The sequence below is a fragment of the Muscardinus avellanarius genome (genome assembly GCF_963383645.1).
Source record: "Muscardinus avellanarius genome assembly, chromosome: 1".
Lineage (NCBI taxonomy): Eukaryota > Metazoa > Chordata > Mammalia > Rodentia > Gliridae > Muscardinus > Muscardinus avellanarius.
In genome coordinates, this window is record NC_137786.1 from 5,162,318 (window position 1) to 5,183,657 (window position 21,340).

Genomic DNA, 21,340 nt, shown 5'->3' on the forward strand with positions numbered 1-21,340 from the left:
CCTCAAGCCTCTGAGCAAGGAGAGGCCAGGGGTACTCCAAGGCCCCCAGTGGTGACAGGCCCCCTCCAGGCGCTCTGGGAGAAGACTCGGTTTCCTCAGTCTCCTCCACCTCCCCAGGATGCACCGAGGGGGCTCTTGAAATACAACTGCAGACTCAGAGTCAAGGCCCCAAACTCCGCTGTGAGGTCCCTGCAGTCCTGAGCCGGGCCGAGGTACAGTGCAGCCAAGACCTAACCCCCTTTCCACTGGAGACAAGAGGACAGCAGTAGCCAGCGTGTGCTGTCCTGAGGGGCTTCCCACATGCTGTACCCGGGTCATTCCTCTGCTGGACACAAAACGCCCTTCTCACCAGAGTGGCCTGCGAGGGACACCCTGAGGCGCCACCGACTCGAGCCCTGAGGCGCAGACCCTGGTCAGTCTATTTCCTCACCCTGTGCAGATGTCCCGCCCTGGCTCCTCCCACCCACATGTGTTGTCTCCTTGCCACACGTGAAGGAAATTCGGAAGGAAAACTCTGGAAGAAAAGAGCCCAGCTAGCTCACAAGGAACAGCCTGCTGGTAGACCAGTGAGTTCCGTCACCACCGACTTCTGGCTCCCGGCTTCCCCGGGAGGGCCGGGCCAGCCTGTCTGGAGGCTGTGTCTGGAGGGCCGGCCTGAGTCTCCCCGCTGCCAGCAGCAGCGTGCCTGCGAGGGCGTGGAGGCCTTGCAGTCATAAGAAAAGAATCCGCAGGTCTGTGAGCCTGCTATTTTTAGGCCTTGGTGTACTCAAGCCAGTTTCCTGAGGGTAGATATTACATATTTTACTGAACAGTGGCGCCTTGAAAGCACCCACAACACACGCCTCACACCTCCTCAGAAATTTAAGCAGGTTTAAGATGCTGTGTAGCTGAATCACACAGACAATGAGCGCCTCGCCCCCTCCCCCTCTGCTCTCTCAGACTCTCAGGCTGGTCCTGCCCAAGCTCTGCGCTGCGATCAATCCTGGTCCACACCCCCTCGGGCTCGGCTCAGCCAGGGTCACAGTTAACCCTGCAGCCACGCAGCGTCCTCCCCACCCGCCTGCCCAGGCCAACTGCTCCCCTAGATGCCAGCCCGTGCGTCAGCTCTCTCCTGAACATCTCCGCAGCCTGTGAAGGACCTTCCCCATCCCACGTGTCCAAAGGGGATGCTGCCAGCTCCACCGGTGGCCCCTAAGCCAGGAATAAGGATGTCATTGGCTGTACAGGCCACCCACCTGGATGGTCCTTTGTTGCTCCTCTCTCTGAATGTGGGCAGCCCGGTTCTGATAGGTATGGGACCTGGATAAGAGGGGAAAGCCGCATGGTTCTTCCTGAACTTGTCCGAGACATCGGTGTTCAGCTCCTTGAACTGGACCATCACCATCATTTCTCAGGAGTTTTCAGGCCTTTCCATTTTGGGCTGGGACTACATTATCTGTTGCTCTGATTTTGAAATTCCAGATTTTAGACAGCTCGACCGGCTACTGGTTCCTCTAGCTCTCCACCTGCGGTTGGAAAGGGGACTAGACTGCTTTGGATTGTAGACTGATTTAATAAATCCCCCTTTTCCATATATGTGTTCCATGAGTTCTGTTACTCTAGTGAGCCTTGATCAATACAGCCAGGGAAGAGCAAGCAGTTAGGGAAACAGGAAAATGAATTTGTCCCTTAGGGCCGAGAAGCATGAGAGCTATTCTTTCTATTTCTGGGGAAGTGGGGCCTGAACCGAGAGCAAAAGCCCACAGCAGATCCACTGGCTGGCTTCCCATCTCAGAGGAAGGACTGGGAAGAAGCCCGGAAGACTTGAAGAAAATTCCAGCTTCTTAAGGATTTACAGAGAAATAATAGTCACTAGCACGCACACCTGGAGGATTGGTACTGCAGGCTAGTCACCCTTGCAGGCTCTCCCAGGATGTGAATTCGTTTCATCTTTACACAATCCGAAGATTAGTTACAAGGGTCATCCTATCCTATTGATGAGGGAGACCAGCAAGATTAGCCAGCTTGCTCAAAGCCACAGAGCCTGGAAGTAGCGCCTCAGCCCCCATTCTTAGCAGAATGGGATTCGAGAATGGGTTATGTGTCCTATTTCCAGACACTGAAAATACAGGGCAAGTTCTGCAAAGTTCCCCGGAGATGGATGGCTGGGTTTGTCCACGTCCAGCTGCCAGCATGGGTAGACTCACAGCTAACTCAGTCCTCCAGCCGGGTGGTGGAAGGCAGGCAGCGCTGGGCTGTCAAGAGGCGGTGACCTCAGTCGGAGCACAGTAAGCTTAGCTGGCTTGGCTGCAGGAAGCAACCAGGGGTGACAGGCCCTGCAGCGGCTGGTGAGCCGTACAAACACCCAGAAATTGCTTCCTGCTGTCACCCTGGCCCCAAACCAGAGAGCGAGAACAAATAAAGAAAGGCAGAATGTTTATGGGTTGAGGAAGAAATGCTGAAAAGGGAGGATCTTCTGGTTTTACTTTCAAGTTCTTTATCCCTTTATGTCACAGATTATATCCCCTTTTAAAAAACAAGAAAAAGGAAGAATTTCTCCTCTAAACAGAAAGCAAGTTGCATGGCAAAACCAGCCGTCTATACCGGGTGTGCTGTGGTGAGAGCCCCTGGGCTTGCTCGGCGCTGGCTCCTGTGCTCACTGTCTGGGCCATCCTGCTCCAGTCTCCTTGGCGGAACTCGGGAGCGCTCAATCTTCTCTCTCCTTCCTTCACACTGAATCGATTAAGGAACCTGGATGATTTTACTTCCTAAACATTTTGTGGCTGACTTCGTGCTGTGTGCCTGCCAGACCCAGTTCCTCTCTGTGGGCTCTCAGCTGGACTACATTTCCCAGCCGCCCTCAGGGTTACAGTCTGGACATAAAACGTCCCCACAGAAGCTCATGTGTTAGATAAGGCAGCCAGGGTTTGAAGGTGGGGCTTGGCTCAGGCTGCTGGGTCCCTGGGAGTGTGGCTTTGGGGAATGTATCTGTTTCTGATCCCTCCTTCTCTCTCTGCTTCCTGGATACCATGAGATAGGGTGGCTTTTCCTTCTCTGCCATGCTGTGGCTCCTGCCTTGGGCCATGGCCTGATCTCTGCACCTGTGAGCCCCAAATAAATGGTTCTCCCTCTAAGTTGTGCTTGTCAAAACATTTGGTGGCAGCAACAACAACAACAAAAGTTGACTAGAAGAGAAATTGGTACCAAGAAGTGAGGTGCCTGTTGTGAGAAATCTGATGTCCAGAATACTTTTGGTGCTGGCTTGTGAGAGGAATGTGGAAAGGTTTAGAGATGCAGGCTGGAAAAGCCTTAGAACACTGTGAGCAGAACCTATTGGACAATTCTGGTGGGAGCTCAGAAGGCCATGGTACCCAGAGGAAGGTAGGCCTTAAAGACTTTGCTCACGAGGGTTCAGACAGCAAGGAGGACTCTATGGACGACTGATCTAGGAGCCACAGATGTTACATCCTGGCCAAGAAATCTCTCCATTTTGCCCATATCCTGAGACTTTCTAGGAGGCAAAACGAGAGGTGACTGGCTAATTAGAATGGTGGAGGAAATTTTGAAGCAGCAGAGCATGCTGATGGTTCCATGATCATTATTGTAAGTTTTTAATCAGGTTTGCTGTGAAAACAGGGAACAGAAAGCAGAGTCAAGAGATTTAAAAACTTGCAATTTGGCTAGAATGTGTGAAACAGGCTGAGAAAGCAGAGGTTGCTAAAGAGAAATTAAGTACTTTGGGAAGACAGAAAAAGTGTAATGAGGACATATCGGGAATTAGCATGACCCTGCCACCCCCGGCTCAAGGCCATACCAGGGAAACTTCTTTTAAAAGATTTGTTTTAGTGGCGATGGGTGGTTCATGTCTGTAATCCCTGTATTTGGGAGGCTGAGATGGAGGCTCACAGGTTTGAGGCCAGCCTCTACAACTTAGTGAGACCTTATTAAAAAAAAAAAAACACTGGGCGTGGTAGCACACACTTGTAATCCCAGTGCTTGGGAGGCTGAGACAGGAGAATTGCACAGGTTCAAAGCCAGCCTCAGCTACTTAGTGAGGCTCTCAGCAACTTAGTGAGACCCTGTTTCCAAATAAAATATAAAATAAGTCTGAGAGTTTATCTTGGAGGTAGAAAAGCCCCTGGGTTCCACCCCTAGTACCACACACACACACACACACCCCAAAAAAACAAAAAACGATAAATAGGGATGTAGCTCAGAGGTGAGATGCCCCTGAATTGCCAGTTTCTCTCTCTCTCTCTCTCTCTCTCTCTCTCTCTCTCTCTCTCTCTCTCTCTCTCTCTCTCACACACACACACACACACACACACACACACACACACACACACACACGTTTGCTTTGAGACGAAGCCAGGAGGGACACTCTGCTCTCAGGGCGTGCCTAAGAAGTTCTTTCTCCAAGACTCATTTCGCCAAGCTCGGCCTTGCAGGCAGTGGGAGACAGTGGTGGCCCTGCCCAGCTAATACTCAGCTAATGGCCGACCCTGGCATTGTGGAGGGTGAGCACAGCACTTACTCATGCTGTGAAGCTCCATCGTTGTTCCTGCCTTGAAGCTGGACTAACCTTTGAAGCCATGAGTGCTAAATAACCTTTCTTTCTCTAGGTTGTGTTTGTCAGGTATTTTGTTACAGTAATGAAACAGCTAACTAAAACACTCAGGTCAGGTGAGGCCATGCGCCTGCTCTGGGTGTGAGGAAGGTACTGGCCACTCCCAGGCCTGGCCCCTAAACCTCTGGAAGGACCTGCATCCTATTTCTTTCCTTCCCCACTGGCTCCATGTAGAGAGCTAGCAGAAGATCTCAGACCCCAGGAATGCCAGAGTGTCTACATAAAATCACTGGAGTGACGCCTGAATGACTGTGGGACAGAGCCCCTTTCTTCCCCTACTACTCCAGACCACGCTGGACCGAAGTGTGATAAGAAACAAACTCTTAACATGACACATCGCTCCATTTTGAGACTGGCTAACAATCCTGATTTATCTTCTCCTAAGTCCTTTCCACACCCAACACCATGCCTACTATTAATTTTCTCCTTCCCCAGGCCATTTTCTTCCAACCGTTATCTCCACCTGCAGTCCTGCCACTCACGATTCCAGCTGCCAAGGCAAGGTGATTTCTTAAAACCCAGCGGGCTCATGGCACTCCTGGGTGGAGATCTTTCAATGGGATGCCCAGGTGCTGAAATGTGGCATGCAGCCTTCCTGTGCCTGGCCAGCAGCCTGCCTTGCTGGTGGTGAGGCGGAAATGAGCAGGCAATGAGGAGCATGCTCCACTGAGAGCGACACGATGTCACCCCACCTGACTCCTCTCAGGGACAGGGAATCCCATCTATACACCACCTCAGGGCCACCAGCCTAGGGGGCTTTCCAGTCCCAGAGCATGCGTGGAAGATAAACCAAAGGGAAATTTCCCAACACAGCAGAAAGAGCGCAGACACACTGAGCTGTGAGGTGAAATGGCAGTGACTGCCCCGGATACAGCATATGTCAAGAGGAAGGCTTCCAGACCTACTGAAGACACCGTGGCTGCTTCCAGTCCTGGATGGACCCTTTCACCAGACTCTCTCTGGGGCAGATTCCCTTCCTTCTAACACATCCCTCTCTCAGGCAGCCCACTCACTTTGCTAAGCAAATCTCTCAGGCTTACCCTATCTGTGTCTCTTGAAGACAAGAACCATCCAAGAAAACCGCTCCCCAGTGACAGCTTCATTAGGTTTCTGCTGCCACTGGCGTCCCGGCCTCTAAGAAGCCTGGGGATGCCCTTCCTCTGTCAGGCGAGTTTTCAGCATCTTCTAAGATCAGTCGGGCAATACCAGTCACCTGTCCACATGCACATGCTACAGATTTCTCTGTTTTGTACACTGAGCCTGTATGGGCCATCTCTGTGTCTGACACACAACTATCTCCAGACACAATGTTCAAGAATGTCTCCAGACACTGCCAGTGTCCCCTGGAGACAGCCTGGCTCTGGAGTGATGCAGAAGATGCTGTCTGGCCACCAGGAAAAAAGCCAGGGAGTTCATTACTCTATTCTGGGTTGACCAGAAAACTGGACTGTGGCAGAACAGGCTTTCAGAGACAGACTGACATGGACGGGGTATGGAAGAGACCAGGATGGCCAGCTTCAGGTCCACAGGACACCCAGCACTTGTTTCTTCTTGGCCCACTGGTCCCAGTTCTTCTCAGCCTGGCTACCTGGCCATGCCCTGCACAGTGACTTGTGATTTGTCTGTGCTCTGCTTTCCCAGCCTCTTGTGGTAAGGAGCAGCCTTATAAACTACATTTAGTTGATGAAATTTGAAGAGAAATCTTATGTAGGAGTTTCCTGGAAAATGCTTTTTTTTTTTTCAGTATTGGGGATTGAACCCAGGGCCCTTCTACCTTTGAGGTACACCCCAACCCTGTTTATTTTTTTATACTGTGGTACTGGGGTTCCTGGAAACCCTTCTACCTCCAGGCTATACTCCCAGACCTATTTTTTTATATTTTTATTTGGAAACTGGGTCTCTTAAGCCAGCACGGCTGGCTTTGAACCTGCACAATCCTCCTGTCTCCACCTCGCAAGCCCGGGGATTACATGCATGAGCCACCACGCTCAGCCTTTTATTATTTTGAAGGAGAGTCTCACTAAGTTGCTCTTTCCCTTTCTCTTCTCTGTCTTGAGCGTGGACCCTAGCGCTGGGGTGGCCACAAGGCAAAGGCCAGGAGAACTATAGACAGGTCAGCTTGCACACCCAGGAGTGCGGGATCACATGCTAATCACACTCTGTCTCTGGATTTCTTACAACAGGAGCCAAATACTCCTTTTTGTTTACGTTTCTGTTTTGTTTTGCTTTGTTTTTTTGGTATTGGGGATGAAACTCAAGGGCTTTCTACCTCCAAGCTACACTCTCAGACCCATTTTATATTTTATTTGGACACAGGGTCTCGCTATACTGCCGAGAGCCTCCCTCACTATCTGATGCTGGCTTCAAGCCTGCGTGGTCCTCCTGCCTCAGCCTCTCAAGTACTGGAATTGCAAGCATGCGCCACCACACCCGGCTCATTGTACTTCTGTACTAGGCTGAATAGTGTCCTCTCAAAAACTGAGTCCAGTCAGAACCTCTGAACATGACCTTATTTGGAAACGGAGTCTTTCCACGTATGACTAGCTAGGTCTCTTGAGGTGCTATCATTCTGGTCTTAGGTTGAGCCCTAAATCCAAGGACTGGTTCATAAGAAGAAGAGGGGGTGCAGAGACCCACAGCAGAGGATGCCATGTGAAGACAGAGGTCGGAGCAGCACAGCCCAGCTGCGCCCCGACCAGTGTCCACAATCCTTGCGAGGTGACAGGTGGCGGCCAGTTCCTCAGCCATGGCTCTTGTGAAGGCCTTGTCTCTCACTTCAGCTCACAGACTGTTGAAGCGATAGTGTGCCAGTTCTGAACTTGTGCCTGCTGGCCTTTTTCTTGAAACCCTGCTCCACACCTGAGAACAAGGCAGAGCTAGCCTGCTGGATCATGAGACAGAGGGGCTGGTCAGCCCCGATGCCCAGCTGCCAGCCAGCCACCTGCTGGCCGTGTGAGTGTGGCCACTCCAGGGTGCCCTGCGTCCAGCTGAACTGCAGCTCTCTGGGCGAGGTCTGCTGTGTCTGGGCTGAGCAGCAGAAGCACTCAGCTGAGAGGTCCACTCTGAGAAAAATGAAACATTTTAAGCCACTGAGTTTGAGGGCAGCTTCTTACCCAGCAGTAGCTAATATACACACTTATCTAGTCAGTGCCTGAGAACAATTGAGCTTGGGAATCCTGGTTTAGGAAGAAGTACTTAAGTGCTACTCCAGGCATTTGCTTAAACTAGAGATTCTTGGGCTTGACCCTCGCATTTTGGTAGAGGGGGTGAGCTCTAGATAACTGCACTCAGACCAGCATCGCGGAGTCCGGCATGGAGAGTCCATGTAATACACTTTGAAACCATTCATCCATGGGGAAAAAAAATCAGCATCTTCTAGGATCAGTCGGGCAATACCCGTCACCTGTCCACATGCACATGCTACACATTTCTCTGTTTTCTACACTGAGCCTGTGTGGGCCGTCTATTGTAGTAGAATTTGTAGTAGAATCACTATTCTTGCTCCTCCTCTAATGGGGGGGGGTGGGTTTGAGCAGGAAACTTTTCTGCAGAAATTGATTAAAAAACAAAACAATTCCTTGCCTACAGCCTCAAGGATTGCATTTTACTTTTAGTATTGCTTCCTGTTTTACATTAATATATTGCTTCTAATTTATATAAGAATATTAGATTAAAAATAATCAAAGAGATGCAAATTAAAAAAAAAACCCTGAGATTTCACCTAACCTCAATTAGAATGGTAATCACTAAAAACACAAATAATAATAAATGCTGATGAGGATGTGGACGGATAGAAACTTTGGCACATTGTTGGTAGGACTGCAAATTAATGCAACCACTTAGGAAATCTGTGTGGAGAGTTCTGAGAAAAATGGGAATGGACCTATCATAGACCCAGCTGAACCACTCCTGGGTGTCTACTAAAAGAACCTAAAGCAGATCACCATGGTCATGCATGCATACCTATGTTCACAGAAGCAGCACAATTCAGAATTGATACATTCATGGAACCAACCTAGGTGTCCATCAACAAGTGACTGGATTACAAAATTATGGGATATGCATGCAATGGGATTCTACTCAGCCAGAAAGAACAAAATTGTTACTTGCAGAGAAATAGATGGAGCTGGAGAATGTTATACTAAGTGAGGTTAGCCAGTCACAAAAAGTGAAAGGGTGGATGTTTTCCCTCATGTGGAAGCGAGGGAGACACTGGGACACAGGGACTCTGGATGCAGGAGGAGGAGCAGCAGTGGAGGGAGGGAGGGGCCCTAACGACGGTGGAGATGGGGGGGACTTGCTGGGAGGAATGCTTCCATGGGCATGATGCGCAGACACAAGTTACTGTGCACAGGAGGGGGGAGTGGGAGGGGTGGGGAGGGAACTGGGGCAGGGCTCAGAGTGCCGTGCGCAAGCACGCGTGCCTCTATCACTCTGAACTCCATCATGATGTATAACCACATGGCACAAACACAAATACATAAATAACAAAACCCTGGCTCTAATATAAAAAGTTGTCTAGTGGTTGAGCAATCAGATCAAGGAAGATTAGCTAACTGCGAATGGGGAAGGCAGGGCATGAGGCCATCAGGAGTGAACGGACAGTGTTGGAAGAAGTAAACGACGACAACCTGTGTAACAGATCCCGAGGCTGAGCAAGGGCGACCGCCCGGTCCTGACCCTGCGCCAAAGCTGTGGGTCAGTCCCCAGCGTTGACTGAGGACCTAACCGTGTGCCAGACCATCCTGGTGCACAGCAGAGAAGGACATACCTGCCTCTCCTTGTGAACCTTATATTCCAGTGGGGTAGGGAACACAGATGATGGGCAAGGCGATAAATGTTAGTTGGTGCAGTGGGTGGAACTGAATCCCCACAAAGGTACACTGAAGTCCTTGCCATGTATGCCTGTGAATGCAGTTGTTTGGAAAAAGGGTCTTTGCAGACGCTATCACGTTAAGTCATCAGGGTGTGCCCTAATCCAATACAAATGGTGTCCTTACAAGAAGAGACGCAGATGTGGGGAAAATGCTGAGATGACAGAGGCAGTGGGGTAATGTAGCAAGTCAAGGGATGCCGACAGTATCATTAGCTAAGAGGAACGCATGAATAGTTGCCCACAGAGCCTCCAGAGAAAGCGTGGCCTCACTGACAAGTTTCCTGGCCCACCAGGGGATACATGTGGTTTTTTTTTTTTTTTTTTTTTTGTGTGTGTGTGTGTGTGTGTGTGTGTGTGTGTGTGTATCTGGGGATGGAACCCAGAGGCATTTGATCTCCAAGCTACACCCCCTGCCCAGTTGTTTATTCTTTATATTGAAACAGGGTCTCACTGAGTTGCGGAGGGCCTAAGTAGCTGAGGCTGTCCGTGAACCGTGATCCTCCGGTCTCAGTCTCCCAAATGCTAAGATTACAAGTGTGCACCACCACGCCCGACTACATTTGTTCTTTTAAGCCGCCCGACTACATTTGTTCTTTTAAGCCATCCAAATTTGTGGTATAAATCTGCAGCCTTGGGAAACAAACGGAGATAAATGCTAAGAAAAAAGTAAAGCAGGGAAGAGGGATAGGGGATGCTGAGGATTAATTCTGTAGTTTAAGTAGAGCCGTTTGGAAGCCACTAAAAGATGGAGGTAAAGGACCCACGTGTCCCTCTGGGGTTAGAGCTGTCAGGGAGCCAGCACAGCCAGGGCCCCCTTGTGCCCTGCGCTGTGGCTGGTGCAGGCTGGTCTCTGGAAGAGCTGGGGAGATGACAGGGTAGGGTGTTGCAGGTCATATATGGCTGTTAGGATTTGCTGAGAGCAAGCCACTGGAGAGTTTTCAGTGGAAACTGGGCTGATCTAGTTTTTAAAGAGTAACACTTCCCTCAAACCCCCGAGGATCACTCCAGCTGCTGTGCTGGGAAAATGCTGAAAGGGGCAAGGCTGGGATGTGGGGAGCCAGCTGGGAGACGCTGGTTAAACTACACTGGAAATGGCGGCAGTGGGAATGGGGAAGGAGAGGGGGGTCGCAGTTGGGTTAGGGGCGTTTCTGGCATTGAAGCCAAGATGATTGAGTTGGCTCTGAATAGAGAGGAGCCAGGTATGACTGACTTCAAGGATTTCTGCCCGAGCTGTTGGAAGCAAGTTCCAAAATAACTGCGTGGCCTGATTTTCTGTATTAAACACACGTCTGAATCCTTGATGGTAATTTCCACATGTATAATATTCAGGTGTTTAAAAAACATTTGGATAGAAACATTCTTTCAATTACTACAAAAATGAACTCCAAAGGCCGTAGTATCCAATGCGTGGTCCTTTCTTGCTGGTGCACTGTTTGAAGGGTTCAGCACTTTGTAGAGTCTGCGCTTCTGTAATGTTTAAACTATGTAGCGTTTAAAAAGGCCTTGCCCCATTACATGTCAAAAGGATGGGGCCAAGCGGTGCTGGAGCGAGGGTGTCAGGGCACTGGTCCTGCGATGATCTCAGGGCCCCTCTGAGGCCGGCACTGGCGGGAGCCGGGTCTCACTGCTCGCCAGGTTCACTACCAGCCCAGCAAACACAATGACACGCTGGCCTTTCCTTCGGACTACACAGGACGTGCGCCCGGCGCTGCATTCCAACCCACCGTCCACCCCGCTTCCGTGGCAAGCTGGGCAGCGGGTCCCTTCTGAGGCCGGCAGCTGGGCGATGCCCTGGAGGGAGCTGCCGAGGCGGCGTCCGGGAGCGCCGGGCCAGGGGCCGCCCGGGCAGGCGCGCACGCCGCTTCTCCAACGCCGAGCGCCGGCCACCGGGCCGGGGGAACGGAGCGGCAAGTGCATTTCACTCTCGCACACACAAAAAATCACTCATTAGAGGAAATGAAACGGCTGCAGGGACCTGCCGCACCGCCCTCCGGATTGGGGCGCGGGTCCTGCTGCGGGAAGCACGTGGGCGGGCGCACAGGGCCCCCTAAGGCCGACAGAGGGGCGCAGGGCGGCGTCCTCCATTCCCGCAGCCCGCTCCCGCCGCACGGAAACTTCCACCGGGCCGAGGCCCAGCGCATGCGCAGCGCGGCCGCCGGGACCCCGCCCACAGCGCGCAGGCCCGCCGGCCGCCGCAGCGGCTCCCGCCCCCCACGCCGCGAGCGCGCAGTGCGCAGGCGCGGTAACCAAGGCGCCGCGGCCGAGTGAGGATTTGAATCGGCCGCGCGTGCGCACTGCGCCGCGGCCCGGCGAGGGAGGCCGCGCGCCCTCCGCCGCCCCTGCCCGCCCGCCCGCCCGCCCCGGAGCGGAGGCGGCGGCCCTTCCTCCCGCGCGCCCGGGCGGCCCGAGAGGCTCTCCGCCGCCGCCGCCGCCGCCGCCGGGGCTCGGAGCGCGCGGCCGCGCTCCCGCCGCGCCTGGGCCCGCCCCCTCGGCCGTCGCCGCCCCTCCGATGGCCTCTCCCAGCGGCCCGAGCGCAACGCCGCCGCCGCCGCCGCGGCCCCCGCGCCCGCCCCGCGCCGCGTGAGCCCGAGCGCCGCCCCAGCCGCCCGCCGCCCTCGAGCCCCGGGAGGCCGCCCGTCGTCGTCGTCGTCGTGGTCCGTCGCAGCGCCGGGCGCGGCGGGGGCGGGGCCGCGGCGGCGGCGGCGCGTGGATGGATCCGCGCGTGGCCTGGATCCAGCCCGAGCAGAAGGGGCCGGCCAATGCCCTGTGGATGCAGATCTGGGAGACCTCGCAGGGCGTGGGCCGCGGCGGCGCGGGCCTCGCGTCCTACTTCTGCCTCAACTCGCCGGCGCTGGACCCCGCGGCCGCGCCGGGGGCCGGGCGGGGCGGCGGCCCGGGCCCGGGGGCGCTGCCCGCCGCGTCGCCCCCGCCGCCCGGCCCCGCCGCGCTGCCGCCCGCGCTGCTCGCCGCGCTGGGGCCGGCCGACGGCGCGCGCCGCCTGCACAAGTCGCCGTCGCTGTCGTCCTCGTCGTCGTCCTCGTCCAACGCCGAGTCGGGCACCGAGAGCCCCGGCTGCTCGTCGTCGTCCAGCAGCGCCTCGCTCCGGGCGGCCGGCGCCGCCAGCGGGCACCCCGCGCCCCGCGGCCCCGCGCCCGCCGGGCACCAGTTCCACCCCGGCCGCCGGAAACGCGAGAACAAGGCCAGCACCTACGGCCTCAACTACCTGCTGTCCGGCAGCCGGGCGGCCGCGCTGGGCGGAGGCGGCCCCGGCGCCCAGCCGCCCAGGCCCGGCACGCCGTGGAAGAGCCGCGCCTACAGCCCGGGCATCCAGGGGTGAGTGCGCCGCCATGCCCGGCCCGACTCCGGGGGGGCGGGGGCGAGTGCGACGGGGAAGGGGGACCACCCGTGCTCCTCCAGGAGTTAGGGACCCGCGTCCGGGTGGGGCGCAGTCTGTGTGGCGGTGCCCGTAAGTCAAATGGCAGAGAATTTTGGTGCTGCCAGGGACCCGAATCAGGAGCCATGTGAACATTAACTTTTTAACCTTTTGGGGGAAAACGTCTTTAAAAGATGAAGCGGGTATTGGTAGTGATACAGTGTGACCATCAGGGAATCTAGAAGTGGTGTGTGTGTGTGTGTGTGTGAGAGGGGGGGGATGGTGAGGGGGTGCACATTAAGTTTTAATATTCTGTTGCAGAAATTCACCTTAAGACCAACCGCGGCGTTTTAAAGCTGGGAAATGGCACCCCCCAAATAAGACAGATTTGTTCCGTGTACTTATTCTTTGGAAGGGGCCATTTTTATTTTAAACATTTCCATATTGGCCCAGGGGGCCTCGGAAGTTCAGTGCAAAGACAGCAAGCAGTGAAACACGACCAAAGGAGGGGTGTGGGCAGGGCTTGTCCAGGTGAGGCCGCTCAGCAGTGATGCCGCCTCCTTTTGCCTTTTCTGAGAGTCTAGAAACAAGATCTTGGCATGTAGGTTGTGTGCCAGCATTTCAAGTTGTGAGCTTTGCTTCACAATTTCTTGCCGATTAAAAAAAAAAAAACACAAACCCACAAAGGATCTTCTAGGGTTGGCAGAGCGGTAGAGGCCTACAAACCCACGTGATTGTTAGGCGGTGGGATTCCTTCTTAAGCTTTTCTTCTTACAGCTGCTTATTTCCTGTTTGAAGTAAATTGGAAACACTTAGGTTGATGATACTTTAAAGTGTGGGCATACACAGAGATAGTTGCACCATTCAGCAACTTGCTTCACCTGCTTAGGATGAGAAGTGTTACTTTCTTAACTCTCCCGGATCTGAGCACCTACTGCAGCCCAGAGCAGGAGTGTAGTCTTCTGCACTCTGCAGTTCTTACTTGGAGGACTTTCTGGGATGTTGGTGAGGAGGGACTCTTCCTGATACATGTATATGCAACATACTCAAGTCCCCAGCGGTTACATAACTGGTATGGATGTCTTGTCTCTTGGCAGTAGAAAATTTGGGAAGTGGGTTTTTTTGCTGAAGAGTGTGCTCCGGGTCCTTGCAGTCCAGAGTTGCACCTTCACACCAGTAGGAGCATCCTGTCCTGTCAGGTCACTGGGCTCCTAGAGTTTGCTCCTCAGCAGCCCGCAGTCTCCAGTCTCATTGGTGGTGGTGTTGCGTTTGTTGTCCATAAGCCACTGTGGCCAGGTGCTCTGCTAGGTTTGGCATGGGAGGCACCATCCCCAGGGGCCTTTTACCTCCAAGCGACATCCCCAGTCCTATTTTACTTTTTATTTTGAAACATAGCCTTGCAAAGTTGCTGAGGCTGGCTTTGAACCTCTGATCCTCCCTTCTCAGCCTCCCAAGTACTGGGATTACAAGCGTGCTCCACCACGTCCTGCTTTAAGTCTTGTGATCTTGACCTGATCTTAACCCATACCTGGTCCTCTTCTGAGTGCCCCAGCCTAGTGCACATGAGCCCTGGCAGTCCAGCTAGGCAGACGTGACTCCTCTCCGTTTGGTCAGGTTCTGTCTGCTCTCAACCACAAGTGACACCTCCTGTCAGTCACCCTGGGGTCAAAAACCTTAGCCTGAAACTCAGTGGAGGTCCAGGGCTCCATCACTCTTCCTTCCCTGGGCCCTGCTTCTGTCCCCTCTGTCAGCTCCCAACATGCTGTAACTCAGGTGGCACGGTGAACATGTATGTGTAGGGCTGGTTTGGCTGGACCCCGTGGTAGAGGCTCCATACCCTTCTCTCGCCTTGCCTGGAGACCCTTCCTGGCCTGTCTCGGGTGTGCCATGTCCCCAGTGGGCACCTGGGGGCAGTCCTCTTCCTGTCATCTCTGCTTAGAGGAGGAGCCTGCTGCTGCCCACCAGGCCCTGGGAGGGCGGGCTGCCCTTTCAGGAGGGACTGGGAGGAGCCCAGCCTGTGGTTAGAGAAGAGGCGGCTGCCTGACCATGTTTCCTTGTGGCCCATTGGCTTTTGTGACCTGGTCTTTGGTGTTAAGAGCCCTGACCAGCGGCTTTCCCTGGGGCTGGGCAAGGCCAGCACCAAGTCTTTCCGTGTGGTGTAGGGAGGGCAAGAACCGAGGGAAGCGGGACCCTGGCTTGGCTACAGTGAAGGGTCTAGCCCAGGAGAAGAGGAGCTGCACGGAGTTCTTTAGGGCTCTTGACATGCGTGCTTCCCAAAGGCACTGTGTGCCGTCCTCAAGGCTAAAACCTGGTCAGCATCTGTACCCTTTAGCCTTTTCCCCTGAGGCCAGTTGGGTGGCGACCTGTGCCATTTGGCCTTTTCGGGGGTGGGGGGGTTGGAGTTTTCTGCCCTTGCAAACCTGACCTGGTGGCCTGGCCTCGAATCCAGGAGGATTGCTCTCAACCCTTGTAGGATGAAGAAACAGACAGGAGCCAGGCATGAGCGTGCTCCCCGCCAGGGAGTGAGGTCCTTCTGGGCCTTGCCTTTGACTGCTTCTCACCCTTTCTCTCAGGAAGCTCTCCAGAGCCTTCGTTTTGGGAATGGCGGGTCGTGGGTGCCCGGCTCTGCCCGGGTTTCTGATGGAGACGCAGCTCATCCTAGCCCCTGGCTGCTGCCCCTCACATCTGACTGCTGGCCTTTGGAGCCAGCAACGCTTTGCTGCTGTGCTCTGGTTAGTGCCAGGAGCTTTAGAAACTTCCTCAGGTTAGAGGTGGAGAGAGGTCCTCCCTAGTGTAGGTAGGAAGCAGCCTCATCCTTGGCGGTGCGTGCAGAGGCCCAGGAAGTGACTGGGTCGGGAAGGCCTGCCCAGCAGACAGCGGCAGCCCTGCACCCTGACCAGCTGTGGATCAGAGTTGGTGCTTTGGCGACTGTGCTGTCTCAAGTGTGCCTGCCGTGTGCAGCAGTCGTGTGCAGCTTCCTCTCTGCAGGTACCTTGACAGTCATTAATCTTGTGACATCTTCTGTGCCCCTGAGGGGAGTTCTGTTCCTAGTCTGCAGTCTGAGAAGCTGACTAGTGGCATGTTTAGCGGACGTGACCGATGATGCCCAGGGGTACTTGTCGGGTCCTTTCCACTTCCAGTCTGTGTGCACGCTCTTTTCCCTGTTCTTTCCAGGGAATTAGAGCTTGGTGGGGCAACGAGGATCTCTCCTTTGCCTCCAGACCCCCGTTCAGAATGCACAGTCATCAGTGGCACCTGGAAGGTCCTTGTGAGGCCAGGAGGGGGTCACAGGTGGAGGCCCAGCGGCCCTCCGTAGAGAACAGGCATCAGTGTCATCGTGTCCTTCTCCCCTCCTCTGTCTCCCTGTGATCATCGCAGGACACACTGAGCTTGTGAGGTCTGCTGCGAAGGGGACTGTGGCACACTGTGTCTTGCTTTCTCAGTCCATTCTGAGACCTAAAGGTAGAAGGTTGTAGAGGGAAGCAGGATTGAGTGCACTGCTTGGTATTTTTTGCTGCACTTTCCACTTATGAAATTAGCTCCCGCTTACACGCTGATCCCGTTAACAACCGCTTCACTCATTCTGCTGTCACACCACAGTCAGTCTGCAGAGGTGAGACGGGAAGCCCAGGGTGAGGTGCTCGCCGCAGGGCTGCTGGGAAAGCCCTGTGGACGATTGCTTAAGCCCCGTGGCAGTCTCTGGTAAGCCAGGGCCTGCTCTGTTGGGACAGCTGGCACTGGAGAGGGGGCTGTCAAGGAGGGCATAGCAGGCCTGCTTTGTGAAAAAGGAGGGCTAGAATACAGGACCTACAGGCTGGTATGGTCCTTTGGGAAAATGGGAGGCCTCAAATGTCTGCAGAAATGGTTTATACTCATGCTGAGGAATTCAGGCTACGGGGTGGGGGGTGACAACCGGACTTCCCAGTCCTGTGGAAGCCACAGTGCCACTGGATCTTACTGTGGGCTGGTGTTGCTGTGGAGAGGCTCTGGCCAGCCTGGCAGTGGTTTTCTTCTGTGGCACTTGGATGGGAAGCCACACCTGGACAGGAGGCTGGGGAACAACGCAGACAGGTGATCTTGTGAGCCATGGCCTGTGCTGAGCCAGGTGTCCCCTCCTCAGTGTTCGGATGCTCACTAATTCAACTTCTTATTCTTCAGGACTTTTGTACTGTACCAGTGTTCTGTGGCTGTGTACCACTGAACGCAGACTCAGGCTTAGTCAGCATCCTCTTGCCCCTGGGTCGGGTTGGAGTAGCAAGCTCTTCTCTGCTCACTCACCCTTGAGAGGCCGCACCCTCATCTGGTCTCAGAAGCATACTCCAGACATTGGCAGCATTCGTTTCTTGAGGTTGCGGGACTGAGGGCCCTGACTCCTTGCAGGGCCTTTCCCAGCTTTGCAGGCCACTTGCCTGTCTTGTCTCATGGCCTCTCCATCTTCAATCCAGCAAGGTGCTCTGATTGATCTCTCTGTGGCTGTCTCCTGCCAAAGGGAGGAAGCACTCTGCTTCTAAGCTCACATGGTGGGCTCAGTCAGGCCCACCAGATAGCCCACCTGTTCTGTATTGATCGTGGCTTGGCGATCTCGTCAGAACCACAGGTTCCAGGAGTGATGGTTCTTGCTTGGGAGGCTCCGTCATGCGGACGCTGGTTGGGAGGCCGCGGCTGCCTTGTCCCCACCTCTGTCCTCCCCCTAGACTCTGGTCTGTCTGGGTTGCTCTCGCGCACTGCCATTCCTGCCCTACAGCCTGATAGTGACCAGAGACACTGAGCAACCAGAGTGACCATGAGCACTTGCCGTGTCTTTCGCAGATGGATTGTTCTTTAAAAGGTCATTAAGAAACATTTACAGGAGAGCCATGTGACCACATGAAAGCACGGTGGTTGAAAAGTCCCACGCACGAGGTGTTCTGCTTTGCCTGCAGGTGAGGCGGGCTCACCAGGTGGCCTTTGGAGCTCCTCTCTGGGTACACAGCAGGCTGTCCGCACTTTGCAGGAGATGCGGCAACTTGACCTGCCGGCTCCGCTCCTCACCCGTCCAGTATTGGGCTCTCATTGAGTTAGACACCCCCACTCCCGCATTTGGGTTCCTTCAGAAAGGAGGGGCCACCGCCAAGCCAAGCCTGAATTCCCACAGTGGTTGCTGAAAAATAGCAGATGAAGCCAGAAAGGACCTGCCAGTTTGGGTGGATTGACAGGATGCAAGTTCATGGCGTTCATACAACAAAAGCTGCTGCTTATACATCTTCGGAGTTTGGGTGTCAGTTCTGAAGTGATTTAAAATGCAGAGAAAAGTATGTTGCGGCTTACCTGCTCGCTCAGCTTCCTGAACAGTGGTTCAAACCATTTCTGTGTATGGTGTGGTGATGCAAAAAAATTCTGTATTGTATTTGGAAGATATCCCCATGTAGTTCTGATTGAGTTTTCTTATAAAATTAATACCAATAGAAAAATTAGGAATCATGAAAACAAGCCACCCATCCTAGGGCCTCTGGCGAGTGCCCCGGCCACCGTGTCACCACTCTGACAGTTTGGCCTTGGCTGGAATCTGCAGGGGCTGGGTTGCCCTTGAGCCAGGTGTGTGGGTCTGGCCCAGAGGTCTGTCTGTCCGCCTCACAGCTGACAGGGCGGATGGGCAAAGTGTGCCGAGGGTCTCCCTGGCAGGAAGGTTCCTTAGTTATCAGCCACAGCCTTTTTATTATGGGCTTGTGCTCTTTTTCATTCTCAAGGTAGCTGCTTCACACAGCCAGCTAGCTTTCCTGTGGTTTAAGATTGGGGTCTTAGGTGGGTGCAGGTAGTTCCCGTTTTTCCGTGTTTGAAGGATTTTAGGTGATGGCAACCTTTCTAGAATCCTGTTGATCTGCAGGAATGGCTTAAGGTGCAGTGGTTTCGGGGAGGGCAAGGCATATCATGACTGTGCTGTTGCCGCGGCTCGTCTCCTGTGTTGGGAAGCAGGCTCTTGGCTAGCTCACAGCCCCATGTCTGGGCCTTGTTCTGGCTGATTTCATCTTGGCTCCAGCCTCTGGGCCTCTGCTTCCCCACCTGCAAACCAGAGCCTGTGAAGTTCACTTCACAGAGCTGCTCAAACACGGATGACTTGGAAGTGCTTTGTGAAGTCAAGAGAAGGGTTAAAAGGCTGCTCTTTCTCTTCCTCTCTTCTCTTAGGAAATTGAAACCAAAAATTAGGTGGTTCTTGTTGCCAACAGGAAAAGCCTTTCTCTTGGTTTTTGAAAGTGCAGACAACTTTCTCAGGCCAAAACTTTTCTCTAGAAGAAAATGAAGGCTAAATTTCTGAGTCTTGAAAGAGGAAGGGCCCTGGGTGCAGCCAGAGACCCGGAGACTTGAGTAGTGCCATGGGCACCCTGGGGGAACGCCTACCTTGCCCTCACGCTGAAGGGTGCTTGTGTTGAGAAGTTGCCTTTTTAAGCTCTGCCTCGGTAGCCTCTGTTTTGCAGACTGCAAATAAGAGCCTCACCGCAGTGTACTCAGGTTGCAGGAGCCATGGTGGCTGCTCAGGTTGTTCTTGCTTTTGTTCTGTGCTCATGGTAGAAGGGTGAATGGAAGGAGACGAAGTGTTAATTTCTGCGAGCTCTCTTGCGAGCTCTTTGAAGTTTCCAACTGGCATAATACGGCAAACAAAAGTGAGTCCAGTGTTCAACAGACAGGTAGGCGAGCCCTGTCCAGCAGAGCTTCGGGGGGAGGGTTCTGTTTTTGTGATGTCTAGTACAGCAGCCACTGGCCATGTGGATTGCCAGCATTTGAAGTGTGACCAGTGTGATCACAGAAGGGAACTTAATGTTGAGTTAAAGTTTAAATAGCCCTGTGTTTGAACATTGCAGAACTGGTGTAATTTCAGGCTATTTGAATCACAGTGCTTGGCTCGGTAACAGTTTCTGAAATAAACCGAAACTTAAACTGAAGGCAATGAAAACTATGTTGCTCAGCAGGTAACTGCTTGGGAAGCTCTAGATTGTGTCTTTAAGTTTCCAGTGCAAATCCTTTTCAAAAGGCTTATTTATTTAATAACACACACAAAGCATAAAGTAGGTTCATAGGAGAGTGCAACTTGCAACAACTCTTGAGGCGTGGAGCATCTCTGGTCCAGCAGGTGCTCCATCTTGGCACGCTAAGGTCAAGCCGTGTCGACGACACAGGTCATCGACGGCAGTCCGGGGAGTCTCATCCCTGTCTGGACAGCTTCCTCAGTGACTAGCACCCCGTGGATCACAGGCAGGGGACCCATATGTGGCAGTATTTTCCTTCTTGAGTTCCCAGAGCGCAGCCGTGAAATGAGTAATATTACTCTTGTTTTGCACACAGAAAACCCAGCCTAGACAGGCGAGTGTGATCTGGCAGAGGGTGCTGCTCTGATGTCAGTCCAGAGCCAATGTCGGGCCATCCAGTGTTAGGGAGGCACCACCAGGACTCAGCAAACCTACGCTGGGTGATGACGGGGCCTTGGGCTTTCCTGCTTTCCCCTCTTCCTGTTGGGAGAGATCAGGTTCAGAGGCCCTGGGCATGAGGCGCTGGTGCCAGGGAGGGGATTGCAGGGAGGGTCCTCTGCTGCAGCACACTGTCTGGAACTTTCCAGGCCACTTTAAACCTGGTCTGAGAGTGGAACAGTGTGGCTGGGTCCTGCCAGTCTGGTGTTTCACCTGCATTCTCTCTGTCCTTGTTGACAGTAGCACATGGTACTGAGAGAAAAGTTAATCCTCAGGAGATGGAAGCATCTTGTCCAAAGGGCACCTCGAAATAGAAGAACTGGGGCCCAAGTGCAGGTACCCTTCTCTGAAAAGACCCTGCACACCACTGCTGCCTCCCAGAGAGGGCGCTAGTGTGCTGAAGGGCGCTGGTGTGCTGAAGGGCTGGAAGCAAGAACTTGGACTGGCAGACCTGTTAGTCGTGTGCAGCGCAGTGGAGTATCTTGATAGTAGACATCGTCTAACTTTAGGCAGCACGGATTTTAAAAAATTGAAGGTACCTACGAAATGACAGCCAAAAACACGAGAGAGGAAACTACATGGCTTGCAAAGAAAGAAAAATGTAAAGAAATTGTGAAGTATAGTGGCAGGCTACCCCTGGAGGAGAGCAGGAGGGCTGTCCAGGGTCTGTGGCACCAGAGGCAGGTCATAGTTCTGAGAGGACCAGAGGGTGGGGCCGTGAGAACCGACTGGGAAGGTGCCGAGGTTGGAATGAGGAATGAACCGTAGCTTTTGTAATTGTTAGGAGTAAAAAGGACCCTTTAGGATCCATTGGAATTGAAGGCTACGGCAGGAAGGTGGCCACAACTCAGGCGCCTCCCTGCACAGGTGGCCCCTCCGTCCTCAGCTGGTGGTGGGAGCCCTGCCCATGCCTAGCCAGGCCTACTCTCCTCTCTCTTCACGTGGTGCCTCCCGCTGCTTCCTGGGTGCAGCTGGGGTGCAGAGCTGGTCTGAGTCTATGGCCTTTCATTTCACACTGAGAGTGTAAAGCAGAAAGGGAATTGCCC

General features: G+C 53.8%; 1 protein-coding gene across 2 annotated transcripts in view; it reads left to right on the forward strand.

The window, feature by feature from the left end:
• Positions 1–12,192: 12,192 nt before the first annotated feature.
• TENT4A (terminal nucleotidyltransferase 4A) overlaps positions 12,193–21,340 on the forward strand; it is a gene marked incomplete at both ends in the record, with an annotated part of 40,210 nt that continues 31,062 nt past the window's right edge. For both annotated transcript variants that reach the window (XM_080695483.1, XM_080695484.1), the window contains one exon: positions 12,193–12,815. In XM_080695483.1, coding sequence (XP_080551609.1) covers positions 12,193–12,815 — 623 coding nt within the window. The remainder of the gene's footprint in view (positions 12,816–21,340) is intronic.